General features: G+C 60.1%; 2 protein-coding genes across 3 annotated transcripts in view; one reads left to right on the top strand and one right to left on the bottom strand.

Moving 5' to 3' along the window:
* Positions 1–12,323, top strand: part of WWP2 (WW domain containing E3 ubiquitin protein ligase 2) — a 39,689-nt gene extending 27,366 nt beyond the window's left edge. For both annotated transcript variants that reach the window (XM_068411587.1, XM_068411588.1), the window contains exons 11-24: positions 1,130–1,184; positions 2,661–2,742; positions 3,301–3,429; positions 3,718–3,796; positions 3,934–4,005; positions 4,095–4,183; positions 5,322–5,481; positions 6,377–6,510; positions 6,622–6,762; positions 7,304–7,424; positions 7,740–7,844; positions 8,375–8,471; positions 9,334–9,406; positions 9,617–12,323. In XM_068411587.1, coding sequence (XP_068267688.1) covers positions 1,130–1,184; positions 2,661–2,742; positions 3,301–3,429; positions 3,718–3,796; positions 3,934–4,005; positions 4,095–4,183; positions 5,322–5,481; positions 6,377–6,510; positions 6,622–6,762; positions 7,304–7,424; positions 7,740–7,844; positions 8,375–8,471; positions 9,334–9,406; positions 9,617–9,716 — 1,437 coding nt within the window. In that variant the 3' untranslated portion in view covers positions 9,717–12,323. The remainder of the gene's footprint in view (positions 1–1,129; positions 1,185–2,660; positions 2,743–3,300; positions 3,430–3,717; positions 3,797–3,933; positions 4,006–4,094; positions 4,184–5,321; positions 5,482–6,376; positions 6,511–6,621; positions 6,763–7,303; positions 7,425–7,739; positions 7,845–8,374; positions 8,472–9,333; positions 9,407–9,616) is intronic.
* PSMD7 (proteasome 26S subunit, non-ATPase 7) lies at positions 12,274–17,878 on the bottom strand. The gene is made up of 7 exons (XM_068411589.1): positions 17,738–17,878; positions 16,742–16,833; positions 15,563–15,655; positions 15,327–15,424; positions 14,936–15,016; positions 13,418–13,509; positions 12,274–12,759 (listed from the first exon to the last, which is right to left on the bottom strand). Exons 1-7 carry the CDS (start codon positions 17,809–17,811, stop codon positions 12,321–12,323), a joined length of 969 nt encoding a protein of 322 aa, XP_068267690.1. The 5' UTR covers positions 17,812–17,878; the 3' UTR covers positions 12,274–12,320.
* Positions 17,879–18,351: the final 473 nt, after the last annotated feature.

The raw sequence follows: 18,351 nt of genomic DNA on the forward strand, positions 1-18,351 counted from the left end.
CGTTGAAGCTCAGAGAGGCCGGGACCGTGCCAGCCCCGTCCCCAGTGTGCCCCAGGCCATCCCCGGGGTGCTGGGCTGCCATGGGGCACCCCAGTGCTGGTGCCTGTCTCAGAGTGGGGGACCCTGGCACCCTGAACTGGAGCCATACCTGGGGCTGGGGCTGCCTCCCAGGCAGGAGGGACGGGCCTGGCTGCGGTGGCATTTCCTGAGGCCGGTGTGACTCCGATCCCTGGGCCAGGATGGCGGGCTGGGAGCTGGGCTGGGCCACCGGCCCCCCTCCAGCAGCTGGGTGTCAGGAGGTGCAATGAAAAAGCCCTTTTGGTAACAACACGTTTCTTATTTCATCATTAAAAGCACTCGCAGGCCTCCTTCTCCCCTGAACCCCGGCTGCTGGGGCTGCGCCTCCATCCCCAGGGACCTCCGTGGGGCCAGGGGGCTCGCGCACAGGGGCAGCGGGGCCTCGCTCCAGCCCTCTCCCCCTGCCAGGTCCCGGGGCATCCCCCGGTTCAGCCTGGGTGACGGCCGCCGGCTCTGCCCGCCCCGGGGAAGAAGAAAGGTGCTTTGTGCGTGGCCCCCCGAGCGGCTGGGGGGGCGGCGGGGCGCGGAGCCGCCCGTCTGGGCGCATGAATGTGGCCTCAGTGCGAGCGCACCCCGAGCCCCGCTGCGAGGAGGGGGCCGCCGCCGCCAGGAAGCGCGGGGCGTGGACAGCGCTTGTGGGAATGATTTCATTGGAAAGGCCTGCGATATTTTTTCCCTTCTTGTGTGTGGTTCTTGGAGGAGGCTGGAGGTGTATCTGGTGGGGACGGCCGGCGGGAGCCGAGCAGCCGGGCACATCTGGACCCCGCGCGCCGGCCCGCTCCCCTCCGGCGCACGGCCCCTGCCCCGCCACCCCCTTGGCTGCCCCAGCCCCTCTTTAGGTTGTGCTTTTTTTTTTTTCCTCCTCCTTTTTTTTTTTTTTTTAACCCCCCCTTGGGTGTGCAGGTTTTTTTTTTTTTTCAGTTCTCTGGGAGCTGCAGGCCAAGGGGCGGCGAGCGGGAGCGGGGGCTGCACGGCTCGCCTCCGCGCCCCGCTCTTCCCCGGCCTCCCTGCCGTGGTGTTTATTTTGTGTTTTCACCCTCTCTGTCTCTAGTCGTCCGGCGCCCCATCCGACAATGATCCTCTCGGGCCCCTTCCTCCTGGCTGGGGTAAGTACTGAGCTGCCTCAGCTGCCGCCCCGACGGGGAAGCTCCTCTGTCACCCCAGCGGGACCCTGCCTGCCCCGGGGGGGACGGTGCTCTCAGCAGCTCCTTCCCTCCTGTCCCTGGCGTTAATGGGAGTGGTGCCTGGGGAGCCAGCGTCCCCCGTGCGCTGCTGCGTGTGGGGCTGAGCCTGCCCGTGATTAGCATGATCTCTGATTTGAAATCCAGCTTTTTTCCCTTTTTCCCCCCTTTTCCTGGAGGAGTTCCCAGTCTCAGCTACTGAAGGCAGAAGTGTTTGTGGTTGTTCTTTGGACAGGGGGAGAGGTTGGGGATCCAACTCCTCGCTCGTCCCCAGACCCCTCCTCTGCGGCGCAGGGATCCGTCCTGCTGCCGTGCTCCGGGATGCTCTGCCCGGTCTGCAGCACGGCTGGGAGCCGGCAGGAGCGGGGCTGGCTGTCCTGCCCCATGGCCCGAGCAGCGTGTGCCGGGACCTTTTGAAAGGTCCCTGGGACAGAGCCCCCCCTCCGTGGCGAGAGCATCCCTGGGAGGGCAGGCTGGGATGCTCGTGGGTGCAGGTGGGCAGGGAGGGCAGGAGAGGGGTTGAAGCTGTGGGGAGCTCGGAGCAGATGGAAGGGGCCCAGGCTGCTGAGGGGGGTCTCGATGGGGTCGGTGCTGGAGTATTTGCTGCCATGCTGGGTGGCCCACCCCCTGCATCAGCGAGGAGAGGGGCCCCGTCCTGTGCCAGCTGGGCAGACTGGGGGAGGCACAGCTCTGCGTGGGCTGAGCGCCCTGGGGTGGATGGGGTCCCTGGGGTGGATGGGGTCCCCGTCATCGCACGTGGGGGCTGCCAGAGCCACGGCGTGGGGGCTGCTTCCCGCAGTCCGGGAGTGAGCTGCAGCGAGGGGGGCTGTGGTGACAGGGAGGTGACAGGGAGCGTGCGTGCAGGGCGTCCCCGCCGGCATGGAGATGGCCGTGCGTGCGGGCGGTGACGCAGGCACGTGGAGGAGGAGGAGGCGTGTTGCGTGTGGGGCACACGTGTTGGTGGGCGAGAGGCAGAGCGGCGGCGGCGGGCGGGACGACAGGGGGTGCCTGGGGTGGGTGCTGGTGCCGGGGGGCTGGCACGGTGGGGAGCGAGTGCAGGATCAGCCATGGCTGGGAGACACTTGCCCTTCTGAGTGTGGAAATAGTGTCAGGAGCATGTTGGGAAGGGGGTTCCTGGGGCGGTGTGTGGGTCGGGCAGCACGTTGGCAGGGCCAGGCCCGGCCGTGGCACCTCCCCACGTGCTGGCCTTGGGGGCACCGGAGAAAGCCGGGCTGTGCATGTAGAGGAAATGTAGGGGTTTTTATCCTGCCTTTTCCAGTGCTGGCGGGGAGGTGGGATGGGGGAGCTGACAAAATTCTCCTGAGCTGGGCAGGGGAGGGCTGCTGTTGGGAGTGCTGGGCAGGGCGCCCCGGCTAACGCTTCCTCTCCCTTTGCTCGCAGAGAAGAGGCAGGACAATGGGCGGGTGTATTACGTGAACCACAACACGCGGACCACCCAGTGGGAAGACCCTCGCACGCAGGGGTAGGCGGCCTGCGGGAGGGCAGGGAGGGTGCTCGTGGTTCCGGGAGGTCTGTGCGATGGGCTGGCGGTGCCGGGGCCGTGGGTCCTGCAGACCGCAGTGCTGGAGGGCTGGGTGCTGTGACCCTGGCGTTGTGGGGCTGGGGGCAGAGATGGGGAATCCCTGGGGCTGAGGAGCAGGCGATGGGGAGGGCTGCAGGGCTGGCTGGGCGGAAGGAGGTGCTTTCTTCTCGCCCTGTCACCTTCCCGCAGGGCTCTGCTTGGGCTCCGAGGGCTCCGGCTTGCGGCTCTCCAGAGACTGGCCCAGGTGTCCCCCGGGACCACCTCTCCCGCAGACAGAGAGCAAAGCCGTAGCCGTGGCTGGTCCAAGCGTGCAGCCCGGGCAGGGCTCCTGTCCCAGGGTGCAGGCGGGTGCTCGCTCATCCCGTACCATAAATCCCTCCTTTTGCCTGGCACGGAGCTGCAGGTCGAGGGTGGTCCCCGAGGGCAGCCGTGTGGAGGGTGGCAGGTCAGGGTGAGGTGCCCGAGGCGCCTGCCCAGTCACCCCTTCCCTGTCTGCAGGATGATCCAGGAGCCGCCGCTGCCGCCCGGCTGGGAGATGAAGTACACGAACGAGGGCGTGCGCTACTTCGTGGACCACAACACTCGCACCACCACCTTCAAGGACCCGCGCCCGGGATTCGAGTCTGGGTAAGCGCGCGTGGGCCGGCCCCTCGCCCGCAGCCGGGCTGTGTGCGGGGAGCTGCGGCTCGAGCTGCCTCTTTGCAGCTCCTGCCTTCCTGGGGTTGTGACACAGGGTGGGGAGTGGGTCAGCTTTGTTGCAAAGACACCGAGTAGTGGGTTTAGGGGCTCACGTTTGGCTGTGATAGAGGAGAGCTGCACCGCAGAGATCTTCCTCCCGCCGGGCAGGCGATGGGGCTGCTGGGGCAGCTCGCCCCAGGGCAGGCAGGGATGCTGATGCCTGTGCTGCTTTTGCAGGAGCAAGCAGGGTGGCTCCCCGGGGGCGTACGACCGGAGCTTTCGCTGGAAGTACCACCAGTTCCGCTTCCTCTGCCACGTGAGTAGAGCGGCCGGAGGGCACCCGCAGCTCGGGGGCTGCTGGGCTCGGTGGGTGCGTGGATGGCCCGAGCCCGCGGGCAGGGAGAGCCGCTGTGCCAGCCTGCACCAAGCCTCGTGTCTCTGCCTTGCCCGTAGTCGAACGCGTTGCCCAGCCACGTGAAGATCAGCGTTTCCCGGCAGACGCTCTTCGAGGACTCCTTCCAGCAGGTGAGGGGGTGCCGGGGCCGCAGAGCGGGGAGGTGCGGAGCCGGCCCTCGCGCCAGCCCGCCGTGACCCTTCCCCGTGCTCCTCCCCAGATCATGAACATGAAGCCGTACGACCTGCGCCGCCGCCTGTACATCATCATGCGAGGGGAGGAGGGCCTGGACTACGGCGGCATCGCGAGGTGAGCGCCAGCGTGCTGGACCCCGCGCCAGGCTGTGCCCTGCCTGCGCCGTGATCCCGACGGGTAGGGCAGCAGGGGAGCCTGGCACCTGCACTCGGGGTCCTCGGCCTTCCTGCAGCACCTGCTTGGGCAGAGGAGCCTGGAGGTGTTTGGATGGGGAGCAGCGTGGGTTTTGGGAACGGTGGAACACCTAAAAGCTGTCCCTGGCAGCAGCCTGTCCCTGGCACAGAGAGGGCCGGGGGACGCGGCTGGGGCTCTCCTGCAGCCCCCAGCGCCAGGTGCCAACGCCTGCAGCCCCTGGGGCGTGGAGGCGATGAGGCGAGCGGCCTCTTCTCCCTGCAGCCCACTGGCCCCTGTGTTTCCCGGGATGGTCGGTGCGTGCCGGGCAGACGTGGCGGGATGCAGCTGCTACGAGCCTGCAGCCTCTGCTGCCTGCCCCGGGGATGGTGTTACTGCACAGCATGGGCTGTCTCGGCTGGAGGGGGCCCCGTGTCCCCACCAGCCCCCGCCAGCTCGCTCAGGGCATCTGTCTTGGTGCTGGGCTGACGCTTCCCCCCGCCCGCCGCTCTCGCCCGCTCCCCCGTGCTGGTGCAGGGCTCCTGCTCGCCGCCTCCCTGTGTCCTGCCAGTGGTTTTACCCTATGGTAGGTTACGTCATGCTGTTCTACCACAGGGTAGAACCACGGACGGGCTGCGGGGCTGCCTCTGCGTCTGAGGACTCCTGTCTCCCTGCACGGCCGGGGGAGCAAAGCCAGGACCGTGCCCGTCCCGTGTGGCTTTGAGCTCGGGGAGGGGTCCCGGGGGAGCCTGCGCGGGGGGGTTGGGGTGTCTGTGCGTGGCTGGGGGGTGCGGGCACAGCAGCATGTGTGTACGGGTGGGACTGAGCCACGGGGTGCCTGCGGGATGCCCGGTGCTCTGAGCGGGGCCTCTGGCAAACAGGGGTGTTTCCTGCTGGTGTCTCCAGAAGCTCTTCACAACCCACGCAGCACCCCTGGGGCGGGGACACCCTCCCCAAGTCACGCCAGGGCCCGACGCGCCGGCACCCCGAGGGGACGGGCGCGTGGTTTGCGTGGGTGTGCTGTGGAGCCCCCGGCTCCCCGAGCCCCTCGTCACCGCGCTGCCCCCTCCTCTCGCCCCAGGGAGTGGTTCTTCCTCCTGTCCCACGAGGTGCTCAACCCCATGTACTGCCTCTTCGAGTACGCGGGCAAGAACAACTACTGCCTGCAGATCAACCCGGCCTCCTCCATCAACCCCGACCACCTCACCTACTTCCGCTTCATCGGCCGCTTCATCGCCATGGTGAGAGCCCGCGGTGCCGGCGCGAGAGGGGCTGGGGGTGGCGGGAGACAAGGCTCTTCGTTTGCGTCCCCCCCTGGGGAGCAGGGGCTGTGCAGGGACAGGGGTGGCCGGCGGGGCCATGGCTGGGCTCAGCTCGGTGCTGTCACCCCCCTGAAGCCCCTTCTCGCTCGGGCGTGGGGCCGTGGGGGCCGGGGCGTTGAGGGAAGGCCGCAGCGGGATGCATTTTAAATGCGGGGAACGGCCGAGGGGCCGGAGGGGACCGGGTTTCCCAGGGACCGTGTGGCGGGGATGGCTCCAGGCCTTTGGCTGCCACCCCAGGTGCTGTCGGGTCTGCAGCTCCGGCGACTATTTTTAGCCCCAGCAGTGTGAGATTTTCCAGCTGCCCAAGCCCCGGAGCGGCTCCTCCCGTCCGTCTCGTACTCCCCAAGGCCAACGTGCCGCGGGTCGCCCAGTGCCAGGCTCTCAGGGGGGCTGTCAGGGGCTCCCCGAGCTCGGGGAAGGGTCCCCGGCCCGCAGCCCCCTGAGGTGGGCGCAGGAGGCGGCTGCTCGCTGCCCCGGTCCCCGCTCTGCCCTGCCCTGCCCTGCGCGGCGCAGGATACCAATAAAACCCCAGACTATTACTCACCGCTGGGCCGTTCTAGACAAGCGTCTGCATTATTTTTGGCTGCCTTTGCCTCGGGGCTCCTGGAAGCCAGGGATTCGGGGCAGCCGCGGCACAGCTCTGTTTAAACAAGTGCTCTCAATAGAGCTGCGAGGGGAGCAGGAGGCGCGGTGGAATCTGGGGTGGGGAGGGGAGAGGGGCTGCGCACACCCCACACTGGCCAGCCGCTGTCGGGGGGACCCAGCGGGTCTGTCCTGGGGTCCCCTGTCACCCGGCGTCACCTCCCCGCCACAGGCTCTGTACCACGGGAAGTTCATCGATACTGGCTTCACGCTGCCCTTCTACAAGCGGATGCTGAACAAGCGGCCCACGCTGAAGGACCTGGAATCCATCGACCCCGAGTTTTACAACTCCATCGTCTGGACCAAGTGAGTGCCCCACGCTCCCTCCTGGCCAGGGCCCGTCCTGCTGCGGGGAGGCAGCACTGCTCCCCACGGCCCCTCCTCTGTCAGAAATCACATCCCGGTGTCCTCCTGCAGGGAGAACAGCCTGGAGGAGTGCGGCCTGGAGCTGTACTTCATCCAGGACATGGAGATCCTGGGCAAGGTGACCACCCACGAGCTGAAGGAGGGCGGCGAGAGCATCCGGGTGACGGAGGAGAACAAGGAGGAGTACATCATGTGAGTGGCCGTCCCGAGGGCCCCACCGGGCGCCTACTCCCATGGCTGCGGGGCAGTTCTGGGGTGGGAACATGGGGCTTGGGACATGGCCGCTTCCCTGGGCTACGTGGCCTGTGACAAGTATGGGCTGGTGCGGTCGGCCAAGCTCCGCTGCGGTCTGGCTGGCTGCTGCCTGGGTGGTTGCCAGTACTTTCAGGAAAGAGGAGAGGGTGAGACTCCTCTCCCTGTCCCGTGGCTGCTCACCCTGCCTTGTCCCCTGCTGGGCTGGCTGGGGGCTGCCAGGGCCCTCCGCTGACGGTGGGCTCCAGCCGGGGGACGTGGTTTGCACACCTCGACCTCCCAAAGGCGGCTGGTCCGTGCTCAGGGCTGCCGGCTGCTCACGGCTTCGTGGGAACTGAGGGGAGCCCCAGTGACTTGCAGGAGCCCCTCTCCCCCTCCCCACGCACCCCCACGGCTCCCAGGGTGGGGGTTCCCCGTGGGGGGGTTCCCCACGCCGGGCCAGCGGCACTGGCTGCCTGCCGACCGCCGTCTGCCCTCGCAGGCTGCTGACGGACTGGAGGTTCACGCGGGGCGTGGAGGAGCAGACCAAGGCTTTCCTGGACGGCTTCAACGAGGTGGTGCCGCTGGAGTGGCTGCGGTACTTCGACGAGAAGGAGCTGGAGGTGAGCTGGCGCCACGGGCCTGCCCTGGGATCGGCATGTGGTGACGGCAGAGTGCCCGGGCTCCCCTCGCACCCTCTGCCCCGCAGCTCTGCTGACGGGGGTACCCCCGCCCCGGGTGGTGGGGTCTGTGGGGTGGCTCCTTGGGTCCATTAGCAGGAAAACATCCCGTTGGAGGGGGGGAATTGCCCCCAGACGCCTCCATTGCCGAGGGCTGGAGCCTGCGCCTGGCGCAGCCCGGCGCCGGAGGAGTCAGTGCTCCGAAGCGCGGGTGCAGGGCCCTGTTTGTGTCCCCTGCTGACTGTCCCCTGTCCCCAGCTGATGCTCTGCGGCATGCAGGAGATCGACATGAACGACTGGCAGAAGAATACCATCTACCGGCACTACACCAAGAACAGCAAACAGATCCAGTGGTTCTGGCAGGTCAGTCCCGGCGCCGGCAGCACCTCCGACCCGCTCGCAGCCTGGGGACCATCCCCTGCCTGGGGCATGGGGCGGGCAGGGCTGGCCTGGGGCACGCAGCCGCGCAGGCTGTCGGGAAGAACAAAATACAACCGTGGGCCTGTGTTCAGTGAGAAGCATTTGGCTGCGGCTGGCAGAGGACGGCAGGCAGCACTTAGTGGTCAGCGTGCTTCTAGCAAGAGCTGCCGCTCTGGGGCAGGGCGGTGGGAGGGGGAGATGTGACAGAGCTGCGCCCGTCAGGCGGTGCTGCTCCGTGCTGGCCAGGAGAGAAGGGGTCAGAAATGGCTCTGGAGGAGGGCACAGCCAGGCAGAGCCGCTCCCTGTGGGCCCCTTGGGACGCACGAGTCCCCGAGGATGCGGGACGGGAGGCGAGGGCCGGACCACGCGCAGTCCCGAGGGCGCGGGGTGCTGGCGGCAGGAGCTGAGCTGCGGGATGGTGCCCCGGCTTGGGGTGTCGGGGATCCCACTCTCCTGCCGCGCTCTCGTTGCAGGTGGTTAAAGAGATGGACAACGAGAAGAGGATCCGGCTGTTGCAGTTCGTGACGGGGACCTGCCGCCTGCCCGTCGGGGGGTTCGCGGAGCTCATCGGTGCGTGGGGGGTCCCAGGGAGGCGAGCGGGGGCAGTGGCTGGGTGCAGGGGCCGGCGGGTGGGACCTGGCTGTCCGTGTGTCCATCACGGGCTTCAGGGCAGCTCACAGCACGTAAGCAGTGAGGCAGCTGTGACATCCGAGCACGGCGATTAAGCCGGTGGCGTGCCGTGCCCAGACATTCCTTAGCCGTGAACTGTGCCGCCACGGTTAACTTTGTCAGGCCAGCTTGTAATCTCATTTTGAAAGAGATTTTATTTTTTATTTAATTTTTATTTTTGTGTGATGAAACCCCTTTTCCAGAAAACCACAGTGTGGCATTACTCTGCTCTCATCCTTTAATTTGCTACTTTTTGGGGCCCATACCAGCCTTTCCCTTGCTTTCCTGGAATCGCTCTTGAGCTAACCAGCTCGCTCAGACCACTCCTTTACTCTTGCTGGTACATCAGCTTTTTTCCAGCCCCCTGGAACCTCTCCAGCATTCACAGTCTGTTAAAAAGCGACCTCAGTGACTCAGACTTCCTGAGCCAGGTCCTTTAAAGCTCCCGGATGGACCCGCTCGGTCCTGTGGCTGTAGAGGATCGATATGTTTTAGCACTTGCTATTTAACCACCCTCTCAGGAGCCCACACTGTTCTCTCTGTGCTGGGAATGTGCGTTTCAGCCTTCTCCTTTCTCGGGCTTTGTACATCCTCTCTGCCAAGGGGAACAGGCAGCGAGTGCTGCTATGGATCTCTGCCCTGATGTGTCTGTAGGACCGTAAGGGCGTGCGACGGTGCGATCCGCCGGCTAACGGCGTGTCGGAGGGTTTTCTTTCTCAGCTCCTGGTCGTGTAATGAGCTTTGCTGTGCTCCTCGTTAACAGGCAGCAACGGGCCCCAGAAATTCTGCATCGATAAAGTTGGCAAAGAGACGTGGCTGCCTCGGAGCCATACATGGTAAGTCATTTCTCCTCGGCCCCGGCAGGAGCACACGGGGAGAAGGGCTGGCAGTGCCCGCGGGGCCCCGGGCGCCCTCCGCCTGCGCTCCCGTGGGACGGAGCTGCGGGTCCCGGCCGTGCATCGCCTGCAGCTGGGGGCGGAGGGGACCCTGCGTGGGGAGGAGAACCATGATGGCAGCGCGGCTCACGGCCTCTGCTGTCCCTCCAGCTTTAACCGGCTGGATCTCCCTCCCTACAAGAGCTACGAACAGCTGAAGGAGAAGCTGCTGTACGCGATCGAGGAGACGGAAGGATTTGGACAGGAGTGAGGGAGCTGTGGTGCTCTCCCAGGGCAGGAGGGCCCTGAGCGCTGCTGGAGCCCCGCGCCGAGCCCTCCGCGGGACGGTGCGCAGGCAGCTGCGGACGCCGGTGCTCTTGTTCCTGTGTGAGAACTGCAGTAACGCAGCCCCGGGGGAAATGGGTCCACGTTTCCCTCCCCAAACAAGTTCGAGGTGTGACAGGGAGGCGGACGCACGAGCCTGGCCCTGCTCAGCTCGTGAGTGGCGTGGGCTGGCGCTGAGGGACGGGGCGAAGCCCTGGCCGTGGCGGGCAGCGTGCGGTGCTCGCGGCTCCCCGTGTTCCCTCGCAGACAGCTACGTGAGAGCTGGTTTTGGCACAGGCTATTTTTCCTCTGCGTTTTCTGCCTTTTCATGGCATTTTAATACGTGCAGGTGAGGAGGGGCAGTGGCTTTTGAACCGACTCCCAGGTCGCTTTTGGGCCCTGTGCTGCGCCCAGCAAAGGTCACAGGGAACCCCCAGTCGATGTGGCTGGGGGTGATGTACCCCCTGAGGGCCAGGACAGCCCCTTCCCGCAGCCGCCCCGACCCAGGGCCTGGCCAACCACGTCCATTGCGTGGTTTGATTTGCAGGCGTGTGGCCCCGTGCTGTTGTATTTAATATTTAAGCGGGGCGTTGCTTGGAGCTGGTGCTCCTCAGCAGCCGTGGGGGCTCCGGTCACGCTCGGGGCACACCTGGCCATTGCTTGGTTCATGGGTTCGGCCCAAACTCCCTGTGTTTCCTCTGTCGCCGGCTGGGCTGGTGGCAGGAGCTCCCGGAGCTGCGGGCAGGATCAGGCCTCTGCCCCTGGATGCCACCTCTGCCCCTGGATGCCACCTCTGCCCCGGCGGCGCGTGCGTCGGTGTACGTGGCTGTACATAGAGGACGTCTGTGGATACAAGACACCGCGATAGCTTGTGACTGGTAACCGGATAGTTTTGTACCGCACCATCCTGCCTCAGCGACGCCGACTTCTTGTGCAATAAACGATAAGCAGCTGCCGAGGTGCGTGTCCCTGGTCGGTGTGTCGCACGGGGGGGGCAGCCCCTGGGGTGTCTGCGTGGGGACCCGGCTGAAGGGCTGTGATGGGCACCCGGAGCTCGTCAGCGGAGCTGTAATATGTATTTTTATCACGTGCACGTTGCGTGGGTCAGGCTGGGCGCCGCGCTCCTGCCTGCCTTCACCCAACCTATAATCATATGCGGCTAAAAACGTCTCCAGGACGCTTTGCCAGAGCTGGAGCAGCCTCCCTGTGCTGCCGTGTGACACCAGAGCTGCATTGGTGGAACAAAATCAGGTGAACGAGGCCAACGGCCATAGGCTGGCGGCGGTCAGTGAAAAATCCAGCACAAGCAGAACTAAACAAACCCACTATTCATGTCACCACGGGACAGCCTGCACCCAGTGATTTTGCCACGACTGCTTTTCAGCAGCTGCCTTGGCTGGTGGGGTCTTGGTGTGGGGTTCGGTTTTTGGTTTGGGTTTTTTTTTTTTCCTTAATCGTCTGTCCTTGTGCCATGCTGTGGGACATCCTGTTTCGGTGCCACCACAAATGGTTTAACCACGAAGCCCCAGGAGCGAGAGACAGGCTGGCAGGGCGCTCTGTGCAGAGCTGGCAGCCCAGGTACCACCCCAGGCAGGCAGCAAAGCTGGTCCCTCCACTGGCACAGAGCCGTGGAAGCTGGGACAGCGGTGCTGTGCCCACTGTGTTACACCGACAGGCAGTGAGGGGTCTAGGGACAGGGTTTTAACCAGATTAAATATGCAGATGTCCATGTTGCACAAAATTTGCTAATTGTAATGAATTAGTTCTGAAAAAATGCAGGACTAATGTATGCACACTGCAAGCCTGATGTGGCAATGACCCGAGGGCTGCTGGAAGGGATGTTCTTCACTGCCTGGTAGCACCATGCCCAACCTCCCCTCCTCACCGCAGCAGGATCCCCTCCTCTCCCCCCTCTGTGTGTCCATCCTTGCAGAGCATCACAGCAGCCACGAGTGTAGCTTTTAGCTGCAATTTTTTTTTTTTTTTTAAAAAGTGTCAGGTAAAAAAGACCCAACCCAGCTCTTGTCACTGGCCAGCTGGAAAGGCTAGCAAAGAACCACTAGCCCAGCACGAGGCAGAGCTGGGTGAAAGCAGCCAGCAGTAGCAGCAGCCTTTCTGATTCAGTGCGTGGTGCTTCCAGAGCTCTTCCTGCTTAGCTTCAAAAATGAACTGGTGATAACACAACAGGTCTCACACGGGAGTGAAAAACACCATGACTGGTAAGGTGTGTACATAGCCTGAAGGCTAACAGAGTGTGTGGCAGAAATCCTCAGCTGTTGGCCTGAAAGCCACTAAGGAGCAGTGGTGGAGAGGGTGTGTTGCACTAAAAATAAATCAGAAATCTCCCCCTGCCCTGCCCCGTGCTGAGACCCGCAGGGCCAGGCCTGCCCCAGCTGCCCCTTTGAGCAGCTCTGTCCAGCCCCGTGCTGACAGACACAAAGAGCAGACACCAAAGCAGAGGAACGCAGAGCACTGACCATTTCAACAAGAACCCAGCAAAGTGATTAAGTTTACAAGATTTTTTAATTTACAAATAAAAAACCTACACATTTTACTTTTTCTCCTTTTTCTCCTCTTTCTTGACATCACTCTTCTCCTTCTCTTTTTCCTTCTCATCTTTTCTCTCCTTTTTACTTTCTTCTTTTTCCTGTCCTTCTTTCTTCTCTGCATCCCTGTTGGCAATCTTGTTGTTAATGAGGTTGTGCAGGGCAACCACGGAGCGGATGAGAGAAGCCAGATAAACCACCACCATCTGGTCATTGGTCTTCAGGTAAAAGGCCTTGACAAACTCTTGCAGGTTGACGTCCGGTAGCAGGTTGAAGACATCCTGAAGGTGGTAGATGATCTGGTGATTGATGGGGAGTTTGCCCATGGCTACTTTCTCTAGGTAGCTCCTGATGTCCAGAAGCTTGGAGTTCAGTCCCTTCAAGCCATGGACCTGATTTGTGATCCGCTGGGACAGAGTGCCCACCGTTGTATCCTTGATATCTCTGAAACACCACAACAGAAACAATCAGCGTTAGAACGTTCATTTGCATACTCATTAACAGGTGGGCATATTCACTTAAGAGGTCCTTCCAGCTTAAAAAGAAAAGCTCTGTTTGAAGCACAGCTGAGGTAAAACTGAATGAATGCTTCAAGTCAAAGCATGAGAACAAGCTGATGTACGTTACAAAGGGTATCTAGAACAGATCATGGTTGTACCCTGTTCTCTTTGGAATAGTATTTGTAACACCAGTTAGAGGGATAGAGAGAAATAACACCATGGGATTTCTGACTGGTGAAAAGGCGACGTGGTTTTAGGGTGACTGCTCTCTTTGCCTGGGGAGCTACACACCCCTCAGCAACGCTCCCATGGCATCCTGCGCTGGGAGGTGCACAGCAGCTGGAGGCTGCTCTAAACGCTGCGATACTCTGCAGCTGTGACAGCATGACAATGTAGTTTTCATCATCTGGCAGAGTTTCAGTGGGCAGTCACACATTTCACCAGCAGCGAGCGACTATGCCAAGCCTGAGTGCTAAATGAATACGCTCTTAGAATTTAAGCGGCGCGTTAACAAGCTCCGCGTTTCCTGCAGGAAGCTGGCACGGGGAGGTGCCAGGAGGGCGGGCACTGCTGGGCGAGTCTTTCACGTTCCAGACACTTACCGTAGCAAGTGTTCGACACCGACTTCCTCTGCCTCCTCTGCTCCGATCTCGCTAGTCACATGCTCAAACGTCTTGGAGGTCGGAGTGCCGTCCTGCGAGGAGCAAGGACACGGGACACGGTCAGGCTGAGCACGCCGCTGACTGCACACACAAAGCTGCTGACCACAACAGGGGTCTCACACGCCAACCGCGGGGCAACTCGCACAATGTCATGGTGTACGATTAACTGATGCCTGTTTCCAGGATCAGGAAGAGGCAATGGGGCGAATTATGGCAAATAATAGTTTCTCCCCACAGCCGAGGGGAGAAATGCCTTTTAAAACCATGGAATTTTAGAGTATGAGAAACTATGAATAAAACCAGCACAGCAGTTATATACAGTCCACAAGAAATCAGAGAGGAAAAGACTCCAGTTTGATTTTTCTTGGTTCAATTAGTGTTACCAACTGTCACCCGCCCAGAGCTGCCAGCCATTTCTTCTTGCTTGTGCTCTGTGTAATTTTCAGTTAATGTACTTTGCGGGTCTATGTACTGGTGGGTAGAAGGGAAAGTCTCACTAAATACCACAATTATTTCTTTCTTTCCTGATACAACATTATTACATTTTGGGATCCCTTTTGTCATCCTGGTATTTGCTCTCAGTTAGAAGCACATACGCAGTTCCAGAAAAAAATATACTAATATGGAGCAATCTCATTAAAATTACAATTTATGCCCTGGAGATTAAGGAAGATGTTTAAAAGATCCACAGGCTGAATTTCTGAGAATTGAGTGTTACCCATGTGTTTTCAGCTGTAAATAGAAAGCACCACTGGGACTATCATGAATTCAGAAAACTGAGAACAAATCCTGCAGATCCAAGATCTACAACACTGGGAGCAGCTTTTTCTCTGCCTCAGAAAGGCAAAAGGATCAAACTTTTTTATATACATCCAGAACGTAATTTAGATCAAAAAATTGCAAATAAACAGCTAAAGCTGACTCACTGCTCTATGTTGTTTGTCTGCACGGTGTTGCAAGCGATTAGTAAGTTGCTCATGCCTGACCTACCTACTCGGCACTGGCTGGTGCACCAATGAGTAAGCACACAATTACTGGGAACACCTCTGCAAACAGGCTGACGTGAAAAAGCGACATCTTAAAAAGTGCTCCAATCTGTGACTTTCTTCATGGCCATGGACATGACAGAAGCAGGTAAGAAGCATCTAAACCACACGAACAGCTGGAGCTGTGGAATTCCTCAGGTCAAACAGAAACGCACAGCTCTTCTTCCAAGAGCATCGGTGGATGAGAGCTTTAGTTACAGATGCTTCTACTATGACTGGGATTTAAACTCTGCTTTCAGCAGATCTTAGCTGGAAGTCACAGGCCCTCACTAGCAAATGCAACACTCCACGTGTAAAAGGCAACTATGTGCCGTGGGATGTGCATCCTTCAGAAAATAAGGCAATCCTTAAGCCATCTTTTAATGGAAACCCTTTCCCCAGGAAAAGGCAGAGAGACATGTTAAATACTCACATCGTGAACTTCTTCAACTGAAATATAAGCTTCTGTGGGGAGCCCCAGGTCCTTCGGCTTCACATCAATAATTACCAACACCTTATGGAAAAAGCAAACATTTCAGAAAACTGGGGTTCATTCAAGGACTAGAAAAAAAAACAAAGTCAGCTCTTTGCTCCACAGCAATGGTACACTGGCTGCTCGGAGGTGTCAACTTCAGGCATGGACAAAAGGCATCTACAGCTGTTTCAAAAGACTCTCATCTGAGTCCCTCAATCACTTTACAGCTACCAGGTCTTTAACATGCTGTATCACCAGTAACAAAGGTGGGGGCTGAGGATTCCCAGATCCCCCATTTAGGAAGAGAGAGGGGAAAACCCCCCAAAACCAAAAAAAGTGCCACACTTACAGAGTTAGGACAGTATCTTTTCATCAGCTCGTTGATGGCGATGTCGTTCTTGTGCAGTTTAGGGCCTGTGTGGTACCAGCCGACTATTCTTTCTCTAGCTGAGCAAAACCAGAAAGGATTCCAAATCAGAATCACGTGGTAAGACAACAGCAGAAAGATTTAGCAGAGGCTGAATTAGCAAATCAAGGGTGAAAATTAACAAGAGCAACCCTGGCTGCAAGAAGACCTCGACTTACCGTTGACCTTCTTAAACATTCCATACATGTTCTCCAGATAGTCATGGTCCAGAAACCACACGGTGTCATCCTTGTCATCCTCATCAAAAGGTACTGGGAATAAAAATATCAATATTTAAGAATCCAACTTCCAGACTGAAGATGTTTATAGAAACACTGTGGTTTAGGGTATCTCTGGCCACTGAAGGAGAGTGTAATCACTTCCAGCTGTTCCGCAACGCAACGCTGCACAAGCTAACCTGCAGCGCCCGCCAGTTCTCTCAGGTAGAGGCTGTCTCATAATTACTAACAGTTCAGAGCTGAGGAATGAAACACAAAGCATCCTGAGGGTTATCCTCAGTGGACAACGTCCAGCATCAGAGAGAAGTCTAGTCTTCAGTGTAGAATACATCATCAGCACTTTTATAGACTGCTAGAACACCATGGGGCACTTTAAGTAAGGACTATTTACCCTCGAGTAAACGACGAGTTATTTTATCAGTTAGCGTGTACACAGGCTCAGTTCTGAGAACAAAGACTGGTCTCAGCCTTTTAATTTACAGGTATAGTAAAAGCTTCATAGTTGAAAGGCTGTCAAAACAACAAAAAAACCTCTTCAACTCAAACAGAGAAAAGTTCCTCCAAAAACTGGGGAAAAAAAATCCACACTTGGGAGAACAACTCCATATAAACTGTGAAACTCCATATATAAACTGAGATAATTTTGCTTTGTCACAGAGTAGCCCCACTGGGAAGGAAATGATCTAACACAAACGGGTCAGCAAAAGCCATGTGTTCAAGAACTGCTTTTACTATCATATGGAAACTATTTCAACACTATTAACAACACACTTAAGGAAAGGACTAGTATTTAATTGGACAAAATCTAAGGAAAAGAAGTAAAGCTTCTGATCGCTGAGCAGAGGTCAGCGAGTCCAATGCAGCAAAATATTCACCAGCACTTTAAGAGAGGTTTCCATCCGCTCCCAAAACATCCCACATTGCACAACACTGCAGGGAAGGTGCAGGACGAGGCTGGCTGGAACAGGCGTTTTTTTGACCGCAGTTAGCATTTTCTGCCTGATTTGTACATGGAGGGAACAATCTGTGCTCTGGCAGGGTGGCTTAAAAAACCTCAACCGCAGTCCATCTGCTAAATAATTCAGTAGCTTTGAACAAGGGTAGGACACCCAAACTCACCTGCAAAGCTGTTGGACACATCTAGTATTTTTTTCTGCCACGAGCCCAGCAGCACACCAACGACTCGCTTCTGGTTTCCAACTTTTCCTATTCTAAATGGAAAAGACTGTCAGTTCCTACCGCAAAAAGCCTGATTCGGGGGAGAAGGTGGCAGCGGGCCGCTTGCTTCGCCTAATTTCTGCACATTAAACAGTGTGTGTTGGAACGGAAGAAGAGGCGTTATGATTGTTTTTTTACTGATTGTTAATTTACATCCAGAAAAAGGCGTTTCGGTGCCCCCAGAACCAAACCCCGTCACCCAGCGATGCAGGACGAGGACTATGTGGTCCGATGCAGCAAACGAGGGGGAACGTGACCCAAAATAAGCACCGCTGCGGCCTCTCCGCACGACAATGGGCTATAAAAAAGTGAGTAAGCTCCTCAACTGCTCGGTGTCACCCACAATTCGCTTTCACAACAGCAGGCTTGTTCGCCTTGGGAGATGTTGGGGTTTATTTTTGACATTAAAACGCCTTGTCAAGCGGCGCAATTAAATCCCATGAGGCACAAACCACCCCGGGGTGTTGATTCACCCCCGCTCAGCTTTGGGAACAAACCCCACGTCCCCCCACCCGTGTGTTAAGGCGCAGGACGCCGCTCCCGCGCCCCCGGAAGGGCGCTGACGGCCCCTCACGCACCCGCGCCCTCCCCACCCTCCGGCCGGGCTCCTGAGGAGGACAGCGGCGGCGGGCCGGGGGCTCCGGCGGCTCCCGCAGGCCGCGCTCCCGCCGCCACCCGCGGATCGCGGCCCCCGCTATGGAGACACCGGCCCGGGCCCGGGCGCGCCGCTCCCCGCACGGTGAGGGGCCCCCCCACCCCGATCTGCCCGCCCCGGGGCCCCGCTCCCCTCACGGGTCCCTCACGGGTCCCTCACGGGTCCCTCACGGCCCTGCTCCCCTCAGGGCCCGGCCCGTGACCGTGACTCAGCGCCGCGGCGCCGCGCCCGTCCGGCCCCACCTGTTGAAGTGATCGACGACGCTGAGCAGCACCAGCGGGTGCACGACCACCCGGTCCACCGCCAGCTCCGGCATGGCGCCCGCCCGGCCCCGCTCCGCCGCCAGCCCAGCCCGGCCCCACCGCCCGCACCAGGCCCGCTCCCCGCCGCGCCGCGCCGCTCCCAGCCTGCCCCGCTGCGGGGCGGGGCCGCCGCCGCCATCTTTAAGAGGGCGGTGGCCGCGAGACACCATCTTGGAGAGGTCGCGGGGGACGGGTGCGCTGCCGCCATCTTGGGAAGGTGAGTCTCCGCTGTCGGCGCCGCGGCTCCATCTTGGGGAAGTGGCGTCGCTCCGCCCGGAGGTGAGGGGCGGGCCGGGCCGGCGGAGCAGGGAGGCGGGCAGCCGGCGAGCGGCCCTGGCTCGGGGGGCTTGCGGGGGTGCCGCTCTCCCTTCCCCGGCAGCTGCGCCTCGGCGCTCTCCGCCTGCGGGGGGGCGGCTGCGGGGCCGGTTCCTGTCGGGGGGGGTCTGAGGGGGCAGGGTCGGAGGGAGGCGGGCGGGCAGCCCCGCCGCGCCCGGCCCCTTGTCGCCTGCTGACTAAGTGGCCTGTAGGAGCGTTTGCCCCATAACTCTGCCCGG

This window comes from Nyctibius grandis, chromosome 12 (assembly GCF_013368605.1).
Source record: "Nyctibius grandis isolate bNycGra1 chromosome 12, bNycGra1.pri, whole genome shotgun sequence".
In the NCBI taxonomy this organism is placed as follows: Eukaryota; Metazoa; Chordata; class Aves; order Nyctibiiformes; family Nyctibiidae; genus Nyctibius; species Nyctibius grandis.

Bases quoted from the DNA above. Each gene is read 5' to 3' on its own strand.
- PSMD7 (XM_068411589.1), bottom strand. From the start codon at position 17,811: ATGCCGGAGCTGGCGGTGGACCGGGTGGTCGTGCACCCGCTGGTGCTG. The intron at 15,656-16,741 runs GTGAGTTTGGGT...TTTTATTCCCAG, and splicing joins TGTGTCCAACAGCTTTGCAG to TACCTTTTGATGAGGATGAC. The intron at 12,760-13,417 runs GTAAGTGTCTGG...GTGGTGTTTCAG, and splicing joins GGTGTCGAACACTTGCTACG to AGATATCAAGGATACAACGG.